Here is an 18,041-nt window from a genome sequence, read left to right as displayed (position 1 = left end):
TTGGGAAGTGCCCAGACCCTCGCGCATTACTGGCACAGGGCTTTATTAAGATCACCCGAAGAACAAGGGGTCCTTTTCCCTCCAGCTTCCCCTTCGGTCGCCGCGGGCAGCGGGGCGGGGAGGAGACCGAGGGTAGGGGCTGGAGGGCTGGCATCCGTCAGGCCCGCCCACCGGAGGACCGCGCAGACCCGCCCGGGGCCTGGCCGTAGCGACTCCCGACTCGGGCGGGGGCGGAGCAGGCGAGTGGAGCCTCCTCCCGGCGGCGGGGGCGGTCCCCACGGCAGCTGCTCCGCGTCTCCGCTTTCTCCGGGCTGTCCTCGTCGCCGCGGCGTCTGGGGTGAGTTCGTGGGGCCTCCCCTCCGCCGGTGCCCGGGACGCAGGGTTTCACACGGAGGGCGACTGGCGCCGTGTGGGCATTGCCGGGCGGCAGGGCGGGTCGGTCCCCGGGTTGCGGCTAGGCGCGCGCTGGCCGGGCCTCGGAGGGCCGTCCTGCCTCCTCCCGGGCGGCGCGGCCGGGCAGGGGGCCTGCGGAGGCCGAGCCCGGCGGGAGGCACCAGCTCAGGTGAAGGCACCACTGCGGCGCTCCCTCTGCTGCCGGAGGGATGGCCAAGCGAGGTGCTGCCAGGTAGGAATCCAGGGGTCATCCCCCGAGGCCCCGCGTCACGGTTCCGGGGTCGCCGCCAGCACCTCTGTCCGTGCGGGGAGCATCAGCGTGAAGATGTCCCTTCCTCCTTGCAGCTCTCTTTCCCCAGGGTTTCTGCTGGGAAACCCACCCACTGATCCCAGCCTGTGGCCTGCAGGGAGGGGCCGGCGAGTGGTGAGGATCGACTGGATGGTAAAGTGTATCAGCTCTCTACGCTTAGTCTGGCTCTGAGTCCATACACTGTCTGTTGATCCAAAGCCCATGAGGATGGGGACTGAGGAAAGGCCTTTGGGTTGGTGGCCTCGGGAGAGCAGTTATCAATAGCGTGGGCGTGTGCTGGATTGCATGGTGTTCAAGAGTGGGTGAATGATGAAGACGTGGAGGCGGCCGGGGCACAGCCGTTGGGTGATGCAAGGGAGCAGGAAGAACACAGTCCTTTGAAGGTTGGGGGTGTTGTTTGTTTAATTTCTAAATGTCTGTTAAAAAAGAAAAATAACATTGAGGATGCGACAAAGTCAAGGAATCTCGGATAGAGATGACTAAGATTCAGTGTCCAGGCTGAGAAAGTGGGCTTAAAAAGAGGGGCGGAGGGCGCTCCTAGACATCCAGGCTGAACAGTGGGGCTGGAGTGCTGGAATATCACTCTGGGGAAGGAGATAATGCTTAATAGGACCATAGTTTTCCTTTTGGAATTTTATTTTCTAGAGCCGGGTTGGCCTTTAAACCCTATGAAAGTGCAAAGTTTTCATGTGCCTGTTTGTGTTGTAGGGGAGAAAAACTTCTTGCCCCCTTCTAGGTTCTTTGGCTAGACAAATAATTAAATTGGATTAACATACAGCAAATTAACAGGAGACAACCAAATTTAATTTCATGCCAGTGGGATCCCTTAAAAATATGAGGCTCAAAGACGTAACCAAAGCAGGCAGCCTTTATTATCTTTTAGACAAAGAAACACCACATACGTGAAGAATTGATAAGACAAAGAAGTTGGGTTTGGGGTAGTAAATTAATGAAAAAGTATTAAGGTTTATTGTACTGAGCTCTCCACCTTGCATTCTTATCTCTGATAATAAGGATGCCTGATGTGGTGCCCTCCTGGTATAGAAAAGGCACCTTTCACATGGGATATATTTCCGCTTTTAGGGGAAGAAAAAAGGGTAAAGTGTCCTTACACTGGCTGTTAAGTAACTTTAAGTCAAAATAATCAGTATGTCAAAGTGGCCTATTTTGGTGTGGCATATCTTGCTTCCCTTCAGCGTGCATTTTTAATCTGATTCAAAACATCTGTTAAAGAGCAGTACTGAACTGTTTGACTACACAATGTTGCAGAGGGCAATAAAACTAACTCAGTATATTTTAGGTGCCACTTGATAGAATAAGCTTTTGGTATCTAGTTTAAACTGAGCTGTTAATTGTGTTTTTTTTTTTCCCAGAAATGCATGCAAGACTTGAGAACTGTTTCTTTGAAGATCTTTAATTCAAAGTGGAAACATTCAAAGCAAGTCAGTTGTGGTTTTCTTCTCTCTTTTTTTTAAAAAAAGCCATCAATGAACAATGGTTTCTCAAACCCAAAATATTGATTACCTGGCCCCACCTTGGGCCTTGGAAATAAAGATCTCTTGGGGATGGAGCCTAGGAATAGGAATTTCAGAGAGAGATCACAGAGTTCTCTGGCATGGGAAATTATTTGACCCCTTCTGAAGTTTTTTAGGATTTGGGCTCATTGAGGCCTCTTTAGAACAGATTTCCTTACCAGTTATGTTAATAAATTGCTACTGCTGCTGCTGCTAAGTCACTTCAGTCGTGTCCGACTATGTGCGACCCCATAGACAGCAGCCCACCAGGCTCCCCCGTCCCTGGATTTTCCAGGCAAGAACACTGGAGTGGGTTGGCATTTCCTTCTCCAATGCATGAAAGTAAAAAGTGAAAGTGAAGTCGCTCAGTCGTGTCGGACTCTTAGCGACCCCATGGACTGCAGCCTACCAGGCTCCTCTGTCCATGGGATTTTCCAGGCAAGAGTACTGGAGTGGGGGCCATTGCCTTCTCCAAAATTGCTACTAAAGTTAGGTAAATTATAATCCCTGTCTATTGTGTCATCTCTAAATTTTAATATATTTTAAAGGAAAACTATACAGTCATCAGAAAAAAAAAAAACTCATTTCTGATTATAACCCTATTTTTTAAAAAATAGATTGTGAATAAACAATATTTCTCTAGTCTATTATTAAGAGACAGTCATCAGTAATTCTTTCTGACATTTTGTATATAAAAGGCATGTATACCACACATACATAGCATAATGTGGATTGTATTCTACATACATTTTTATGTTCTGTTTTTTTTTCTCTTAGCTATCATGAGTATTTTCCTGTGTAGTTAAATTTTTAAGTGCCATTTTAAGGAAAGCATGTGTGGCGTCATATGTAGGTATTGTAATTAATTCAATCAGCTTCCCTGGTGGCTCAGATGGTAAAGAATCTGCCTGCAATGCTGGAGACCCAGGTTTTATGCTTGGGTTGATAAGATTCCCTGGAAAAGGAAATGGCAGCCCACTTTAGTATTCTTGCTTGGAAAATCCCATGGATGGAGGAGCCTGGTAGGCTATAGTCCATGGTTGCAGAGTCGGACACAACTGAGCGACTTCACTTTCACTTTCTAGTATTCTTGCCTGGAGAATCCCAGGGACAGAGGAGCCTAATGGACGACAGTCTGTGGGGTTGCAAAGAGTCGGACACTACCGAGCAATTTCTGCCTGTCTGTTGTCCCTATTGTTAGCATTTTGATTCTTTTGAATTTTTGGTGGTTTTAAGTAATGTTGGTTTGAGTATCATGGTTTACCTGATTATTTCTTAGAATGATTTTCTAAATGATAGAGTTGAAAGCTATTCAAATACATTTTAAACATCTTCTTTTCACATATCTTCTTACTGCTTTGCCTCACCAGAAGGAAAATGGAATGTTTCTGAAGATCTATTGCATTACAGGTCCAATCTCTTATTTCATCGGTTCTCAAACTTTAATGCGTATAAGAATCACCTGGGGAGCTTGTTAAAAATTCATTTTCCTGAGTCCCAGGCCCAGGTGTTCTAATCCATTAGCTCTGGAGCAGGGCCCAGGAATCTGCAATCTTAACATATTTCTCTCTGCATTTGATATAGGCACTCTTGAAATCACACGTTGGAAAATGTTTTTAAAATAAATGGCAAAACAGACTCAGCTTTAGGTCACTTGCCCAGCGCCATTCATGCATCTGGTAACCAGATTTGAATTAGCTTTCGTGGCTTCAAAACCCTTGTTTTTTCCATTACCTCAGACCTTCAGCCTCTCATTGATGTGCTTCTAATAATGGCAGAAAGGGAACTTCAGCTGACCCCACTGTAGCATTCTCTGGGATAGCTGAGAATGACACACAAATACACGGCGAGCCTCCGCTAAAATCCCCCACTGGAAATTCTTTTCTTTCTGCTGCATAACATAGACTAAATGAAACAATTTCAGTCCTTTCCCGGTTGAATTTATTTCCTGTTTCCTGACTGTTTCATGCCAACCCTTGTAAAATAGGTGGTACCGCACCATCAGGCCCCTCTTGCCCAGGAGGCAGGGACACTGCTCTGGTGTGCTCCAAGGGATCAGGGAGGAAGTGGCAGGCTAAACAGCATCTCCTCCTAGAATCAGAAAAGAGACGTACTGCTTTTGAAAAGTCAGTAGTAGAGGAGCAAAAGGTGGTAGGCATGACTAAGACAGTGTCATTTTTTAGAGATAGGGCCTCTACCCTTAGAAAAGCATTGGTGTTAGTAAACCAAAGGGAGCTAGCATGGGGGTGAGCCTTTTGCAGTTTTAAAAATCTTCTCTAAATAGAATTTTATGCCCAGTTAAATTTCCCCCTTCTTTATTAATCTTTATTTATTCTCCTTTTATACTATTATCACATTTATTTTAGTAGTAGTTGGGGATAATTGTCCTTATGCGTTTCAACTAGTGTATCCTAGAAAGTCATTCATTATTTACCAAATTTAGCACCTATTATGTGTCAGGTCAGTGTGAGGCACTAGGAATATAAAGAAATAGTGATTCTCCTTGAGAATTAAGTTAACCTTACTGCTGTATGTTGACTTGGATTATACACAGCCTTTGAGTTTTTAGCTCTAGTTGTAATTAACTTTAGACTTAGAGAAAAGTTGATAATATTGTACAGAGAATTCACTCAACTTCCCCTATATTGGCCCTTTACATAGCCGTTGTTCAGTTATCAATACTATTAACTATAGACTTTATTTGAATTTCATCAGTTTTCCTGCCAATGATTTTTTTTTCTGTTTCCATATGCTGTCGAGGATCCTACCTTGCATTTAGTTATTTCCCCTTAGTCTCCTTCAGTCTAAGTAATTCCTCAGTTTTGCCTGATTCTTCATTATCTTGACTCTTTTAAAGAGTACCAGTTGTTTTGTAGAATGAAGGTATTTTGTAGAAAAGTACTGATTAGTTATTTGGTAGAGTGCAGTTCATCACTGATGATGTTAACCTTGATCATTAGTTAAGGTGATATCTGCTAGGTTTCTTCACTGTAAAGTTACTCTTTCCCTTTGTTGTTTGTTTTTTAGTCACTCAGTCTTGTCTGACTCTTTGCGACCCCATGGACTGCAGCATGCCAGGCTTCCCTGTCCTTCACTATCCCCTGGAGCTTCCTTGAACTCATGCCCATTGAGTCGGTGATGTCACCCAACCATCTCATCTTCTGTCGTCCCCTTCTCCTGCCCCCAGTCTTTCTCAGCATCAGGGTCTTTTCCAATGAGTTGGCTCTTCCCATCAGGTGGCCAAAGTATTGGAGCTTCAGCATCAGTCCTGCCAATGAATATTCAGGGTTGATTTCCTTTAGGATTGATTGGTTTGATCTCCTTGCAGCCCAAGGTACTTTAAAGAGTTTTCTCTAGCATCACAGTTCAAAAGCATCAATTCTTTGGTGTTCAGTCTTGTTTATGGTCCAACTCTCACATCTGTCAATGACTACTGGAAAAACCACAGCTTTGACTATATTATTTGAGAGGAGATACTTTGAGACAACGTAAACTCTGTTTGTCCTCAAATTTTTACCTACTAATTTTAGCACCAACTGGGGGATCTTGTCTGCCACAATTATTTACAATGATGTTTGCCTAATGGTGATTCCCACCCCCCCCCCATTTCCTGCTTCTTTATTAATTGAAAGTTTATTGTAGGAAAGAGCTGCCTTTTCCCGTTTATTTATTTGATCATTTATATCAGTATGTACTAATGGATATTCATTTTATTCTGTGGATTAAAATACAGTATCATTATTTTCTTGCTCAGATGCTTCCAGTTTTGGCCATTAGGAGCTCAGTCTGAGTTTAAGTGACCTGTACGTGTAAATGGCTGTTAATCATTTCTATCCTTCCCTTGCCAATACAACAGCCAGTTACTTTACAAGCAAAATGGGTTTATTCAGGAGCAGTAAAGAATTGCAATTTGGAACATGCAACTGTCAAACCACATGCAAGTCTGGTAAAGCAAAGGAAAGGAAACTCTTTTATAGAGTAGAGGGGGAAATTGGGAGGGGCTGTTATTGAAAAAAAAGTTCATTGGATGAAACTGGGAGTTTGAAGTATGGTGGCTTTTCATTGGCTCAGTTGTGACAGTTGTGACAGTCTTTCATTGGCTGAGGTGTTGCCAGAGTAGGAGAAAAGCTTCCTTTTCCTGCTAGTGGTAGTAAAGTTGCAACACTTCCTGCCAGAGTTGCAAGAAGTCTGTTTTGATGTGATCTATATCTCCCCTTCTGGCCTCCCAATTCCACTTCAGTTAGGTTTCTCTTCATTAATTTTCACAGAACCATTGCTTGTTTAGGGTCTGGGCAATGATCACTGAAAAGCCAGGTTCAGTTCAGTTCAGTCACTCAGTCGTGTCCGACTCTTTGTGACCCCATGAATTGCAGCACGCCAGGCCTCCCTGTCCATTACCATCTCCCGGAGTTCACTCAGACTCACGTCCATCGAGTTGGTGATGCCATCCAGCCATTTCATCCTCTGTCGTCCCCTTTTCCTCCTGTCCCCAATCCCTCCCAGCATCAGAGTCTTTTCCAATGAGTCAACTCTTCACATGAGGTGGCCAAAGTACTGGAGTTTCAGCTTTAGCATCATTCCTTCCAAAGAACTCCCAGGGCTGATCTCAATTAGAATGGACTGGTTGGATCTCCTTGCAGTCCAAGGGACTCTCAAGAGTCTTCTCCAACACCACAGTTCAAAAGCATCAGTTCTTCGGCGCTCAGCTTTCTTCACAGTCCAACTCTCACATCCATACATGACCGCTGGAAAAACCATAGCCTTGACTAGACGGACCCTTGTTGGCAAAGTAATGTCTCTGCTTTTCAATATGCTAAATATGGTAAAGGAGCTTTAATTCCGAGGAAAGTAGGACAATATGTGTGGAAATAGTCTGCTCTGAGGAACTCTGCAGGAGTAACAGGAGTAGCGAAATGTTGGCCTTTCCGTTGGTGCTATCCCAGAGAACCTCAAAGGAGTAGGACCATGTGCCTGGTGCCACATTTTTCACACTCTAGACATCCTGTGTGTGCAGGATTACCAGGTGGATTTAGAGACACTGGAATGCTGATTTTAGTGTTCTTGGCTGCTGAGTGAAAACCATACCCCTCTCTCTGGGTGCATAAGTGCTTAGTGAGTATTTATGGAGTGACACTTGGTATCTTCCCCTGGTCTCCCATGGTGCTATAAAAATGTGTGCATGTAGAGATTCTCTAAGAATGATAATGATACTTAGCATTTATGCTGATTTGCCCTTTGTTATAGCTTGTCTTCTGTGCTAGATTTTTTTTTTAATGGAAAATTCCAAGGCTTCAAAAAAGTAGGGTGAAAAAGAAAATGAAACTCTCAGGTACCTGTCACCTTACTCAATACTTTTCAATATTTTGCTAGTCTTATTTAATCTTTTTCCCCATTTTCAGGGTTGGGGTGGCATATTTGAAAACGAATTGCAGACATTAAAATCTAAGGAAGGGTTGGAAATAAACTCTTGAGTACAAGGACTATATCTTAATTCCTTTGGTGCCTAGCACTGTGCCTGAAAATAGCAGGTGCTCAGAAAAGACTGGTTAAATTGAGAGGAGAAAGAGCAAAATTATGAGAACATCATCATTTTGAGCTAACTCTAGGGCAGACCTAAGAAGGAAAAGGGTGGTGAGACTTGCCCTAAAATAACTTCTTTCACATTATCTGAATTTGTTCTCTATAACTATGATCCTCCTGTCACTTTAAGATAGCCTTAATTAAAAGAGAAAACTCATTTTAGGGAGAGTTCAGGGACTCTCCTTTATTTAAATATTTTTACAGGTAACTCCAATCTGATGACATTTTCTCCAACACCAACCAGGAATGACTTGCCCTAAAACGGACTTTCTTTAAAAAAAAAATCATTAAAAAAAAAATTATAAAAGTAGTATATACTATTCCTGGGTTGGGAAGATTCCCTGGAGAAGGAAATGGCAACCCACTCCAGAACTCTTGTCTAGAAAATCCTATGGATGGAGGAGCCTGGTGCAGGCTACTGTCCATGGGGTCGCAAAGAGTTGGACACGACTGAGCGACTTCACTTACTTACTTAGTATATACTCATTGAAAGAAAATAGGAAATAACAGAGAAATGGAAAATGAAATGATTCAATATGGATTTCAATATGTAATTCCAGAGATAACATTTTCTTGGTTAGCATTCTGATAAAATTTGGGTGTGAATCACATTGGTAATCAGAGTCAGATCAGATCAAATCAGTCGATCAGTCGTGTCCCGACTCTTTGCGACCCCATGAATCGCAGCACGCCAGGCCTCCCTGTCCATCACCAACTCCCGGAGTTCACTCAGACTCACGTCCGTCGAGTCAGTGATGCCATCCAGCCATCTCATCCTCTGTCGTCCCCTTCTCCTCCTGCCCCCAATCCCTCCCAGCATCAGAGTCTTTTCCAATGAGTCAACTCTTCACATGAGGTGGCCAAAGTACTGGAGTTTCAGCTTTAGCATCATTCCTTCCAAAGAAATCCCAGGGCTGATCTCCTTCAGAATGGACTGGTTGGATCTCCTTGCAGTCCAAGGGACTCTCAAGAGTCTTCTCCAACACCACAGTTCAAAAGCATCAATTCTTCGGCGCTCAGCCTTCTTCACAGTCCAACTCTCACATCCATACATGACCACAGGAAAAACCATAGCCTTGACTAGACGAACCTTTGTTGGCAAAGTAATGTCTCTGCTTTTGAATCAGAGTCAATAACTATTTATTTGTCTGTGAGAATGTGCTAGGTCTGACCGATGCATCATCTCATTAAATTCTTACAGCAGTGTTGTAAGATAAGTTAATTTTTAATTATTGTTTTGTAGCTGAGGAAATGGAAATGTGGTAAGAGTATTTGCCTTCAATCACTTAGCTGATAAGCAGGCTGGGCAGATCTCTATTGAAACACCATTCCTCTATGAGCATAGCAGCTCTTAGACAAACAATGTTCCCTAAGTTTTCCAAGATTGAGATTTTATAAAAAATGATTGCCAGTCCTAGCAATTCAAGCCTTCTGCTGTTAAGTCTGTGAGACAGTCTGGCTCCAGGAACCTGCAGACTTACTATTACCTGGAGGGAAGGAAACAGACCTCCAGGAAACAATATCAAAAGACAGTCCCAAAGAAAGTGACAGGAGGGGAGAGGTAGAAAGCTGCGTATTTCAAGGGTTTGTGCTGGACACAGCCAGGTACCAAGAGGAGGAAAGAGATAGCAACATTCGTGTGAAGGGTGTGGCAGAAGCCCAGGCTTTGGAGATGAACACTGGGCTCATACCCCAGCTCCACCGCTTACTATTAATAGTTGTGTGGTCTCTGGCAAGTTCCGTAATCTCTAAACCTTTGTTTTCTCCTCTATAAAATGAGGAGACTTGGAAGGAAAGTTATGACCAACCTAGATAGCATATTCAAAAGCAGAGACATTACTTTGCCAACAAAGGTCCGTCTAGTCAAGGCTATGGTTTTTCCTGTGGTCATGTATGGATGTGAGAGTTGGACTGTGAAGAAGGCTGAGTGCTGAAGAATTGATGCTTTTAAACTGTGGTGTTGGAGAAGACTCTTGAGAGTCCCTTGGACTGCAAGGAGATCCAACCAGTCCATTCTAATTGAGATCAGCCCTGGGATTTCTTTGGAAGGAATGATGCTGAAGCTGAAACTCCAATACTTTGGCCACCTCATGTGAAGAGTTGACTCATTGGAAAAGACTCTGATGCTGGGAGGGATTAGGGGCAGGAGGAGAAGGGGACGACAGAGGATGAGATGGCTGGATGGCATCACTGACTCGACGGACATGAGTCTGAGTGAACTCCGGGAGTTGGTGATGGACAGGGAGGCCTGGCGTGCTGCGATTCATGGGGTCGCAAAGAGTCGGACACGACTGAGTGACTGAACTGAACTGAACTGAATAATTCTAAACTCACAAAGTTGAGAAATAAGTAAGTTAATATAAGTGATTGAACTCCTAGAACATGGCACAGAATAAATGCACACTCCTCTTTTTAATGATTAATCTTCTAATGAGTTATTACTGCCTTCAGCATTTACTTGTGATGCCTTCACAAGACCCTAAGCACAGGCCAAACTGTTTAATTGCTTCCTGGGTCAGATCTTCTCTTTTGTGGTTTGATCCAGGAACCTAACCTCCATTTATAACATTGAGTCTAGAGAAGAATGCTTCCTAGGTTTCCCTCAAACTCATCTAGGCTAAAATTTGGGGATGCTACCCTTTAGTAAGTATGAGGCTGTCTTGAGAGTTGCTAGGGTTGTTTTATTTTTCACAGTAAATTACCACATCCCCACATCTCATTTAAAGAATCAAATTTGTTTTCATTACAAAAAGACAGAAGTGTGTTATACTTTTCCAAAAATGAAAGAAAAAAGGAAAAAAAAAACACCCTTGGCTAATCCCCTATTTCTAATAGAATCATTGCTAGCTTTTGGTTCTATTTCTTCATAGAGTTTTCTTATTTCTGTCATTTTAGTGGTAATCATATGCACAGATAGACTTTATTTTCTGTTTTTCTTTTTATTACTTAGGATTTAATCATACATGTTTTTGTGTTATTTTGGTGGGGAATATAGTTTGGTCTCTATTCTCTCCATTTAATTGAGAATAGATTTGCTGTGGAGATTATCAGCATCCTGGCTTTAGCATTTTCCACACTCTTACAATGACACATTTAGAATTTGAGAAGAGACGTGGTTTTGGTAATGCAGAGAAGATGTGGGGCCTTGCCAAGTAGCTTTCATCACCTTAGTGTAGTTACCATAGTCCAGGGAAGGCCCTCAACTAGGTGGCCTCAGAAACTCATAAACAAATTTTTGTTAGTTACTAAGAGCATAGCCATCTCTCATACTATCCTAGTACATGCAATTGAAGTATGAAAAGAGGATGGCAATTTCATCCTGACAGAAATGCAGCACCGCAGAGTGGTGATTCTGGCAGCCCAGTGGTCATCCTGTAGGTCATCCCTAGTCTAGAGTCATTAATGTAATAATATAACAGCAGTGACAGTTACCACTTGGTGGGTGCTTCAGGTGGCATAGTGGTGAAGAGCCTGCCTGCCAGTGCAGGAGATATGAGAGATGCAGGTATGATCCCTGAGTCGGGAAGATCTCCTGGAGGAGGGCATGCCTACCTACTCCAGTATTCTTGCCTGGAGAATCCAATGAACGGAGGAGCCTGGTGGACTGCAGTCCACGGGGTCGCAAAGAATTGGACGCGACTGAAGCGACCGAGCATGTATGCATGCACTATGCGTCAGGACGTGGGCTAACACTTTTTGTATTAATGTGTTAGGTCATCCAGTCCCTCAATAACCTCTCTAGGAAGGTACAGTTTTTATCCCCATTTTACAGGTAAGGAGACCAAGGCCCAGTGAAGTGATGGGTCATACTTTCTGTCTAAACCCAAACCCCAGATCTGGAACGCTGTGCTGTAGTCTGTTATTCTTGCAGATTCTTGCGTCCTGTGTTGGCATCCTTTTGTGTCCTCTGCCCTTTTCCCCACCTGTTGGGGTGTGCCCTGTGCCTTAGTGTGGCTATAACATTTATAACTGAAAAACCCTTGAACTTGGGGCTGTGCCAGCTCAGAACTGAGGAGGCAATGATCGGCTCTCCTTTGCCTTCTCCACCTGTGTGACGTCTGGAGTGAATGACAGCTGGAACCTTCTACCTCCAAAATCTCTGGTTTTCTGATCTTTAAGCTCTCACTGGAGAACTCCCATTACTGTTATAGTTAAGATTGGTTGGGGACAGGTTTTCAGTGTGTGCTGGTGAGTATTACCTCAGGTTAGGATTTCCATCTGAAAGAGCATGTCTTTGTGATTGCATTTCAGGGATTGTTGGAGCAGAACGCCCAAACAAAAACAGGCATCGCACAGTTGTCATCAAGTTTGCAGATTGGAATAGCTGAACTTGAAGCTTCCTGCCTGCAGTGGAGGCCGAGAGATACCTATTGCTCACATAATCAAAGACATGAACTTCAACGTGACTTTCCACCTTTCCTACAAATTCCGATTGCTGTTGCTTTTTACCTTATGCCTGACAGTGGTTGGGTGGGCCACCAGTAACTACTTTGTGGGTGCTATTCAAGAGATTCCTAAAGCAAAGGATCTCGTGGCTAGTTTGAGCAAGGGTGTCATTTTAGGGAAGAAAGGAACTGTGACGGATGAAGCATTTGTGGAAAAAGCAAGACTTGACAATTGCCCTTCTGTGTCTCCACACCTCAGTAAGTATTTTTTTTTCCTTTTTTACAAGTAGTACATACACTTTTTATTTAAATACGACAAATGTACTGAAAAGCACATTTCAGAAGTGTACATTCAAGATTCACAAAATGAACATACCTGTGGAACCAGGACATAAATTAAGAAATGGACTCTTCCCAGAACCCCAGAAGCGCCCATGCTTCTTTCTGTCACTACCCTTATTCCAAGTTTATAACACCAGGCATTAGATTTTTCCTGTTTTTGAAACTGTAGGTAATTGGAAACATAGTATGTACTCCATAGACTACATACGCTATGTACTCTTTTAGGTCTGGCTTCTGTTGCTCGACGTTATGTTTGTGAGCTGTATTCATATTGTGGACATATTATATTTATTATATGAATATCCCCAGTTTGATCATCCAGCCGCAGAAATCTGAGTAGCCATGTCAGTAGGCACGTGTGAGCTGGGGGTCAGTTGCCCTAGGCTGGTGGCTCTGCTCCGTGTGTTTCTCATCCTCCCGGATCAGCAGGCTAACCTGGACATATTCTTCTGGCATCCACAGAACACGGGTGAAGAAATGCCAGCACATCCAAGCTTCCACTCGTGTCACATCTGTTACCATCCCCTTGGCCCTAAGTATGGAGTCAAGGGACAGGGTAGTACTTTTTCAGTGTTGTCTTAGTTTATTTCTTAAATATGTTGTATGTGTTGATTCTCCTCTAATGCCTTGCCTTTCACTTTAAATGAACAGTAAGTTGGTCTTAGGAAGCACATTAATTAGGAAAAACTCCACAGCAACATTCTGTCTAACCCACACAGGTTCTATCAGACCTCTCTAGAACATCGAAGGCCTTGTGGTTCTCCAGATAATCCTTGGAGTGTCTTTCTAGAAGGCCTTTCCTCAACCCATGTGGGTCTGGCAGAATCGTGTTTAGTCATCAGATGTGTAGTTTAGATTCTTCTCTCCCAGAAAGTTTTCTGGGACTGTCCCAGAGTTAACGTCAGGCTCCCTGTGTGCTTGCCTTTGTTTCTGTTGTGTTGGTCAGCGTACTGCCTCATGTTTGACTTTCCTTCCCAGGGGACAGTGTGCAGTCAGGATGAAGGCCGAGTGATCCTTTCTAGCTCTGTGAAGTTCAGAACTCCCCCCTGGTTTTTCAGAGGTGTAGCTCTGCACACACCCACTTAGCACTCCGGGGGCCAGTCTCGGGCTCTTCAGAGGCTCCTTGCACTTAGTTACACAAAACCAGTAGACCCTTCTCTTGAGTGACTCGCAGACTCATACTGTGCTCATACTGGCGTGCTGCTTCCCTTTACTCAGTCATGGAAAAGCCAAAACGTTTTTCCTGATTGTTTGAGGGCAGTCATTCTGCTCACAGATCACGCAAGTTGAGATGGGAAAATGAGTTATTGAAACACAGATCTGACTGCATCATGCCCCTTGTTCAAAATCCTCTCAACATACTTAAGCAACAAATACATTCATGGAAACAGATGGGCAGTGACATAATAACACGTATGGATCCAGAGGTTGACGCAGTAGTAGTGAATCAGGATAGACCATTAGTGATCCAGTGGGGGACAGAACTTGAGAGAATATCATGGGGGCGCTAAGGGAGAATGCTAGAGCAAGTGGAACCAGGTACCCAAGATTAGGTGCATTGAAAGTTGTGACCATGAGAGAGTGGCCAGGGGGACTGGTTTTCATTGAACCTGTTGCTTGGTGTTCTCTCAGGGGCCAGGAACTGAGACATGGTCCAGTTAGCCCAGATGATGGGATTTATGAACAGGCTACGTAGGAAAACATCGCAGCAGCCATCCATCCCATCGTCTCCCAGCAGCTCTGGTAGCTTGCTTTTCCTTATAACTGCTTTTCTTACTATTTGTTTTTAGGGCATTACTGCCTGCTGACCCTGTCTCACGTGCAGACCCTTCTGAAAAGGGTCTTGTAGGTCACTTATTTTCTCTAGGTGGCTGGAAGCAGTTACCTGCTCTTGGTGCAATTGCCTTTTGGCCATGTCACAGACACTAGAGCCTGGTTTAAGCAGCCATGGCCGGGGTAGAGGAAGGTCACATGGAGCGAGGCACAGTGACATACACAGGAAAAGCGGGCGACTGCTTTGCTCAGAAGAGGATAGTGCAGTTGCAAGCATCTTGAGATTTTATAGCCTGACCAGGATACGAGGAGAGTTAAAATGTGTGGCTCTGTTCCCTAACCAGAGCTCTGCCTCCTCCCTTACTGGTCGGTATTTCCTGTTCATTCAGAGCTGAGGGGAGGGTCAGTGCCTTCAGCTGTCTCTTTAAAGCTCTGTGTGAGATTGGTTACCGTGAATGGTCTTGGGTTTCATCCAGTCAGGCTGTGTCCAGACTTGCTGAGCAGATGCCCCATTGGGGATATCTGTCTTGTGAAACAATGGGAGGGTTCTTACAGTGTTGCACATACCTGTTATTGTTGAGTTAGGGAGGGAGGCTAGTTTCTGTTGCCTTTCACTGTTTACCTTCAGGGAGTTAGTAGAACTCTCAAGAGCTTAGGGAAGGACCTTAGGGAAAAGGGTCTTGTCCATGAGCTTGATTCCATGGAATGCTTTTAATTTTTAAAAAATTATTTTTGGCTGTTCTGGGTCTTTGTTGCTGCATGCAGGCTTTCTCTAGTTGCAGCAAGCAGGGACCTACTCTCTAGTTGCAGCGTGAGGGCTTCTCACTGTGATGGCTTCTCTTGTTGCAGAACGTGGGCTCTAGGTGCACGGGCTTCAGTAGTTGTAGCTTATGGGCTTAGTTGCCTCTGTGGAATCTTCCTAATCTAGTTATCGAACCCCTGCATTGGCAAGTGGACTCTTAACCACCGGACCACCAGGGAAGTCCTGGAATGCCCTTGATTTTTAGGAGACTTCACCCTCCTTTGGAATTTTTTTTAATGACAACCAAAAAGTTGGATTTATTTATTCATTCATGTATTCATTCATTCCAAGGGTGAGGCTTCCTGTTATTTTTTTTTCCCCCCCTTTGGAATTTTGAGAAGGAAAAGAGATTAGAGCAAATTTGAAGTTATTTAGTCTGCCCCTGATCTCTGCTCTTCACCAGGGTCATCAGGACAGAGTATATTTCCTAGTACGAATGAATCATAGAACCAGAACTGGTTCCTCTGCCACAGGGGACTACTTTTGTATGTCATTTGCTTTTTTTTTGCAGCCAATAACCTGAGTCATAGATTCTGTGGTTCTGTGATTATATTTTGTGACCAAAGGAGGCTTTACAATAGTGCTTATGGTGTGCCAGGCAGTGTTCAAAGTACTGGCTCCTGCAAGCCCATCAACACGTGATAAGCTTGCCCCTGTTAGTTCCTGTGTCCTGTGTTTATTGTAGAAGGCCAGACCAAACTCGTGTTCAAGCCAGATCTCACTCTGGAGGAAGTCCAGGCAAAGAACCCCAAGGTGCACAGAGGCCGGTATCACCCTGAGGAGTGCAGGGCTTTGCAGCGAGTTGCCATCCTCATCCCTCACCGGCATAGGGAGAAGCACCTGCTGTACCTGCTGGAGCACCTTCACCCCTTCTTGCAGAGGCAGCAGCTGGACTATGGCATCTACGTCATCCACCAGGTGAGTCTGGGGGGGTGGACGAGGCCTCTGCCCTCCAGACTCCCCTCTCTTTGTGGCTGTTTGTCTGTCTTGGGTAGAAGAGCGTCTAACCATCATCAAAGGTGAGGTCTCTTAACTGATTTGTCCTTGAAAGGAGTAAAGGAGTTTCGTGTCCCAGAGTTTGGAATAATGGGATAAGTGCTGGGAAATTTGACTGGCTCTTTAGTGAACCTCTGGAGGAAGCCTGTTTTCTTTTGTGAGCTCTTCCATGTTAGCCATTGACTGCCCTGAGATATTCCCCTGGTATTGACCTTACATTGCCTTCTGCGTTTGCTCTGCACTACACGGTGAGATGTTAGAACCGTGCTTTATTATTGAGCTTGGCTCTTTGATGGGGATCTAGACAGAGGAGTCGACTGCTGTGTGCTAATCACCATGAAATTCTATAACTCTCTCTACCTTTCTGCCTTTAACTTTGCCACTATCTATTACATAAAACATTACGTTTAGTTTTCACTTTTTTGATTCAGTTTTGTGACTTCCAGAAGCTTGAGTTAGTAGGAACACAGTAAGTATAAGTGTAGGCTGCTTTTGAAGAGTTTTGCTCTAAATGAAGCAGGTGATTTAAGATGCCTCTATTTGGTTTTAACATATATTGAAAGAAAAATAAGACATCAACTTAAATATCTTTTTTATGGCTATCTTTTCAAAATTATGCTGGGCCATCCAAATAATTCCCCCTCAAATCCTTACAAATGCTATGAAGGCAAGTGCTCAGTTGTGTCTGACTCTTTTTGACCCCATGGACTGTAGCCCACCAGGCTCCTCTGTCCCTGGAATTTTCCAGGTAAGAATACTGGAGTGGGTTGCTATTTCTTCCTCCATTGAATACAAGGAAAATAATTAACTACATGCCTACTATCAGTTAAAACTGGTAACATTTGTCTTAGGAAAACTTTTGATAGATCAGAAGATGTTATTCTGCAGTATATACATTGTAATAAACTGGGGCTCTTAGAAATTGATGTGAGATATATATATATATATATATATATATATATATATATATATAACATTTATGCCCATTTTGTGGGGATTTGAAAAAAAATTAACTGTTACACTGGCTTGTCATTATTTTTGTTTTTAACACTGTTAGTCATTCAGAGTTCTTACTCAAGACAGCAGCCCCCAGCATATAATATTTTTATGAGTAGAAAAATATGCTTTATGTTATTCTTTTCAGGGAAGTGCTGTGGTGAGTTTTGAGAATTGCCTGTACTTTTGTTATGATAAACTGTTTACTGAACTGGAATCTATTCTTAAGGAATTTGATTCAAATAGCCATGAAAAAATTACTAGTGTAAATTTTTTTTTAATACTGTAGCTTTGATTATGTTACTGGTTGATTTATGTTCTTTTCTTACCTGGTAATGAATCCCCTCTGTCAGGCCACTGCAAGGATTAGCATCTGCCATTAACTGTTAAAACAGGATTCTTTCACAATGATTCCATGAGACTTTTAAGTAGCTTAGGAATATTAGCAGTAAACCTCTCTATTTATATATCAAGATTTCTTTTCCTTTTTTTTTTTTTTTTGTGGACCTCACTGTGAGGCATGTGGGATCTTAATTCTCTAACCAGGGATTGAACCCAACCCCCCTGCAGTGGAAGCTCAGAGTTTTAACCATCAGATCAGCAGAGAAGTCCCTAGGTTAAGATTTTTTGATCCTTTCTGGCCAGCTATATTTCTGGGGAGCTTAGTGTAGATCTGTTACATGGGGTATGATTGGGATTAGCTGAGAGTTAAACAAGTGAGGCAGTGATACTACTTGTCATGACTAGTATATAAGAAAGGTTTTTTAGTTTTACATGGAATAAATAAAGGTATGTTTAAAGATTTTTTGAGTTTCTTTATTAGTAAAAACTTTAAATAACTATGGTTTTTTAAAAAAATTGTTATAAAACACACATAACATAAAATATACCATCTTAACCATTTTTATTATACAGTTCAGTGCTGCTGCTAAGTCGCGTCAGTCGTGTCC

General features: G+C 43.3%; 1 protein-coding gene across 2 annotated transcripts in view; it reads left to right on the top strand.

Annotated features, from left to right (window-relative positions):
* The first annotated feature begins 204 nt into the window (after positions 1–204).
* Positions 205–18,041, top strand: part of B4GALT4 (beta-1,4-galactosyltransferase 4) — a 30,958-nt gene continuing 13,121 nt past the window's right edge. The window contains exons 1-4 of one of the 2 annotated variants that reach the window (XM_027526414.1): positions 205–337; positions 2,077–2,145; positions 12,049–12,440; positions 15,785–16,017. In XM_027526414.1, coding sequence (XP_027382215.1) covers positions 12,188–12,440; positions 15,785–16,017 — 486 coding nt within the window. In that variant the 5' untranslated portion in view covers positions 205–337; positions 2,077–2,145; positions 12,049–12,187. The remainder of the gene's footprint in view (positions 338–2,076; positions 2,146–12,048; positions 12,441–15,784; positions 16,018–18,041) is intronic. The other variant, XM_027526451.1, reaches the window with a different exon arrangement.

The sequence above is a fragment of the Bos indicus x Bos taurus genome, chromosome 1 (genome assembly GCF_003369695.1).
Source record: "Bos indicus x Bos taurus breed Angus x Brahman F1 hybrid chromosome 1, Bos_hybrid_MaternalHap_v2.0, whole genome shotgun sequence".
In the NCBI taxonomy this organism is placed as follows: Eukaryota; Metazoa; Chordata; class Mammalia; order Artiodactyla; family Bovidae; genus Bos; species Bos indicus x Bos taurus.
This window is presented reverse-complemented; position numbering and strand designations above follow the sequence as displayed.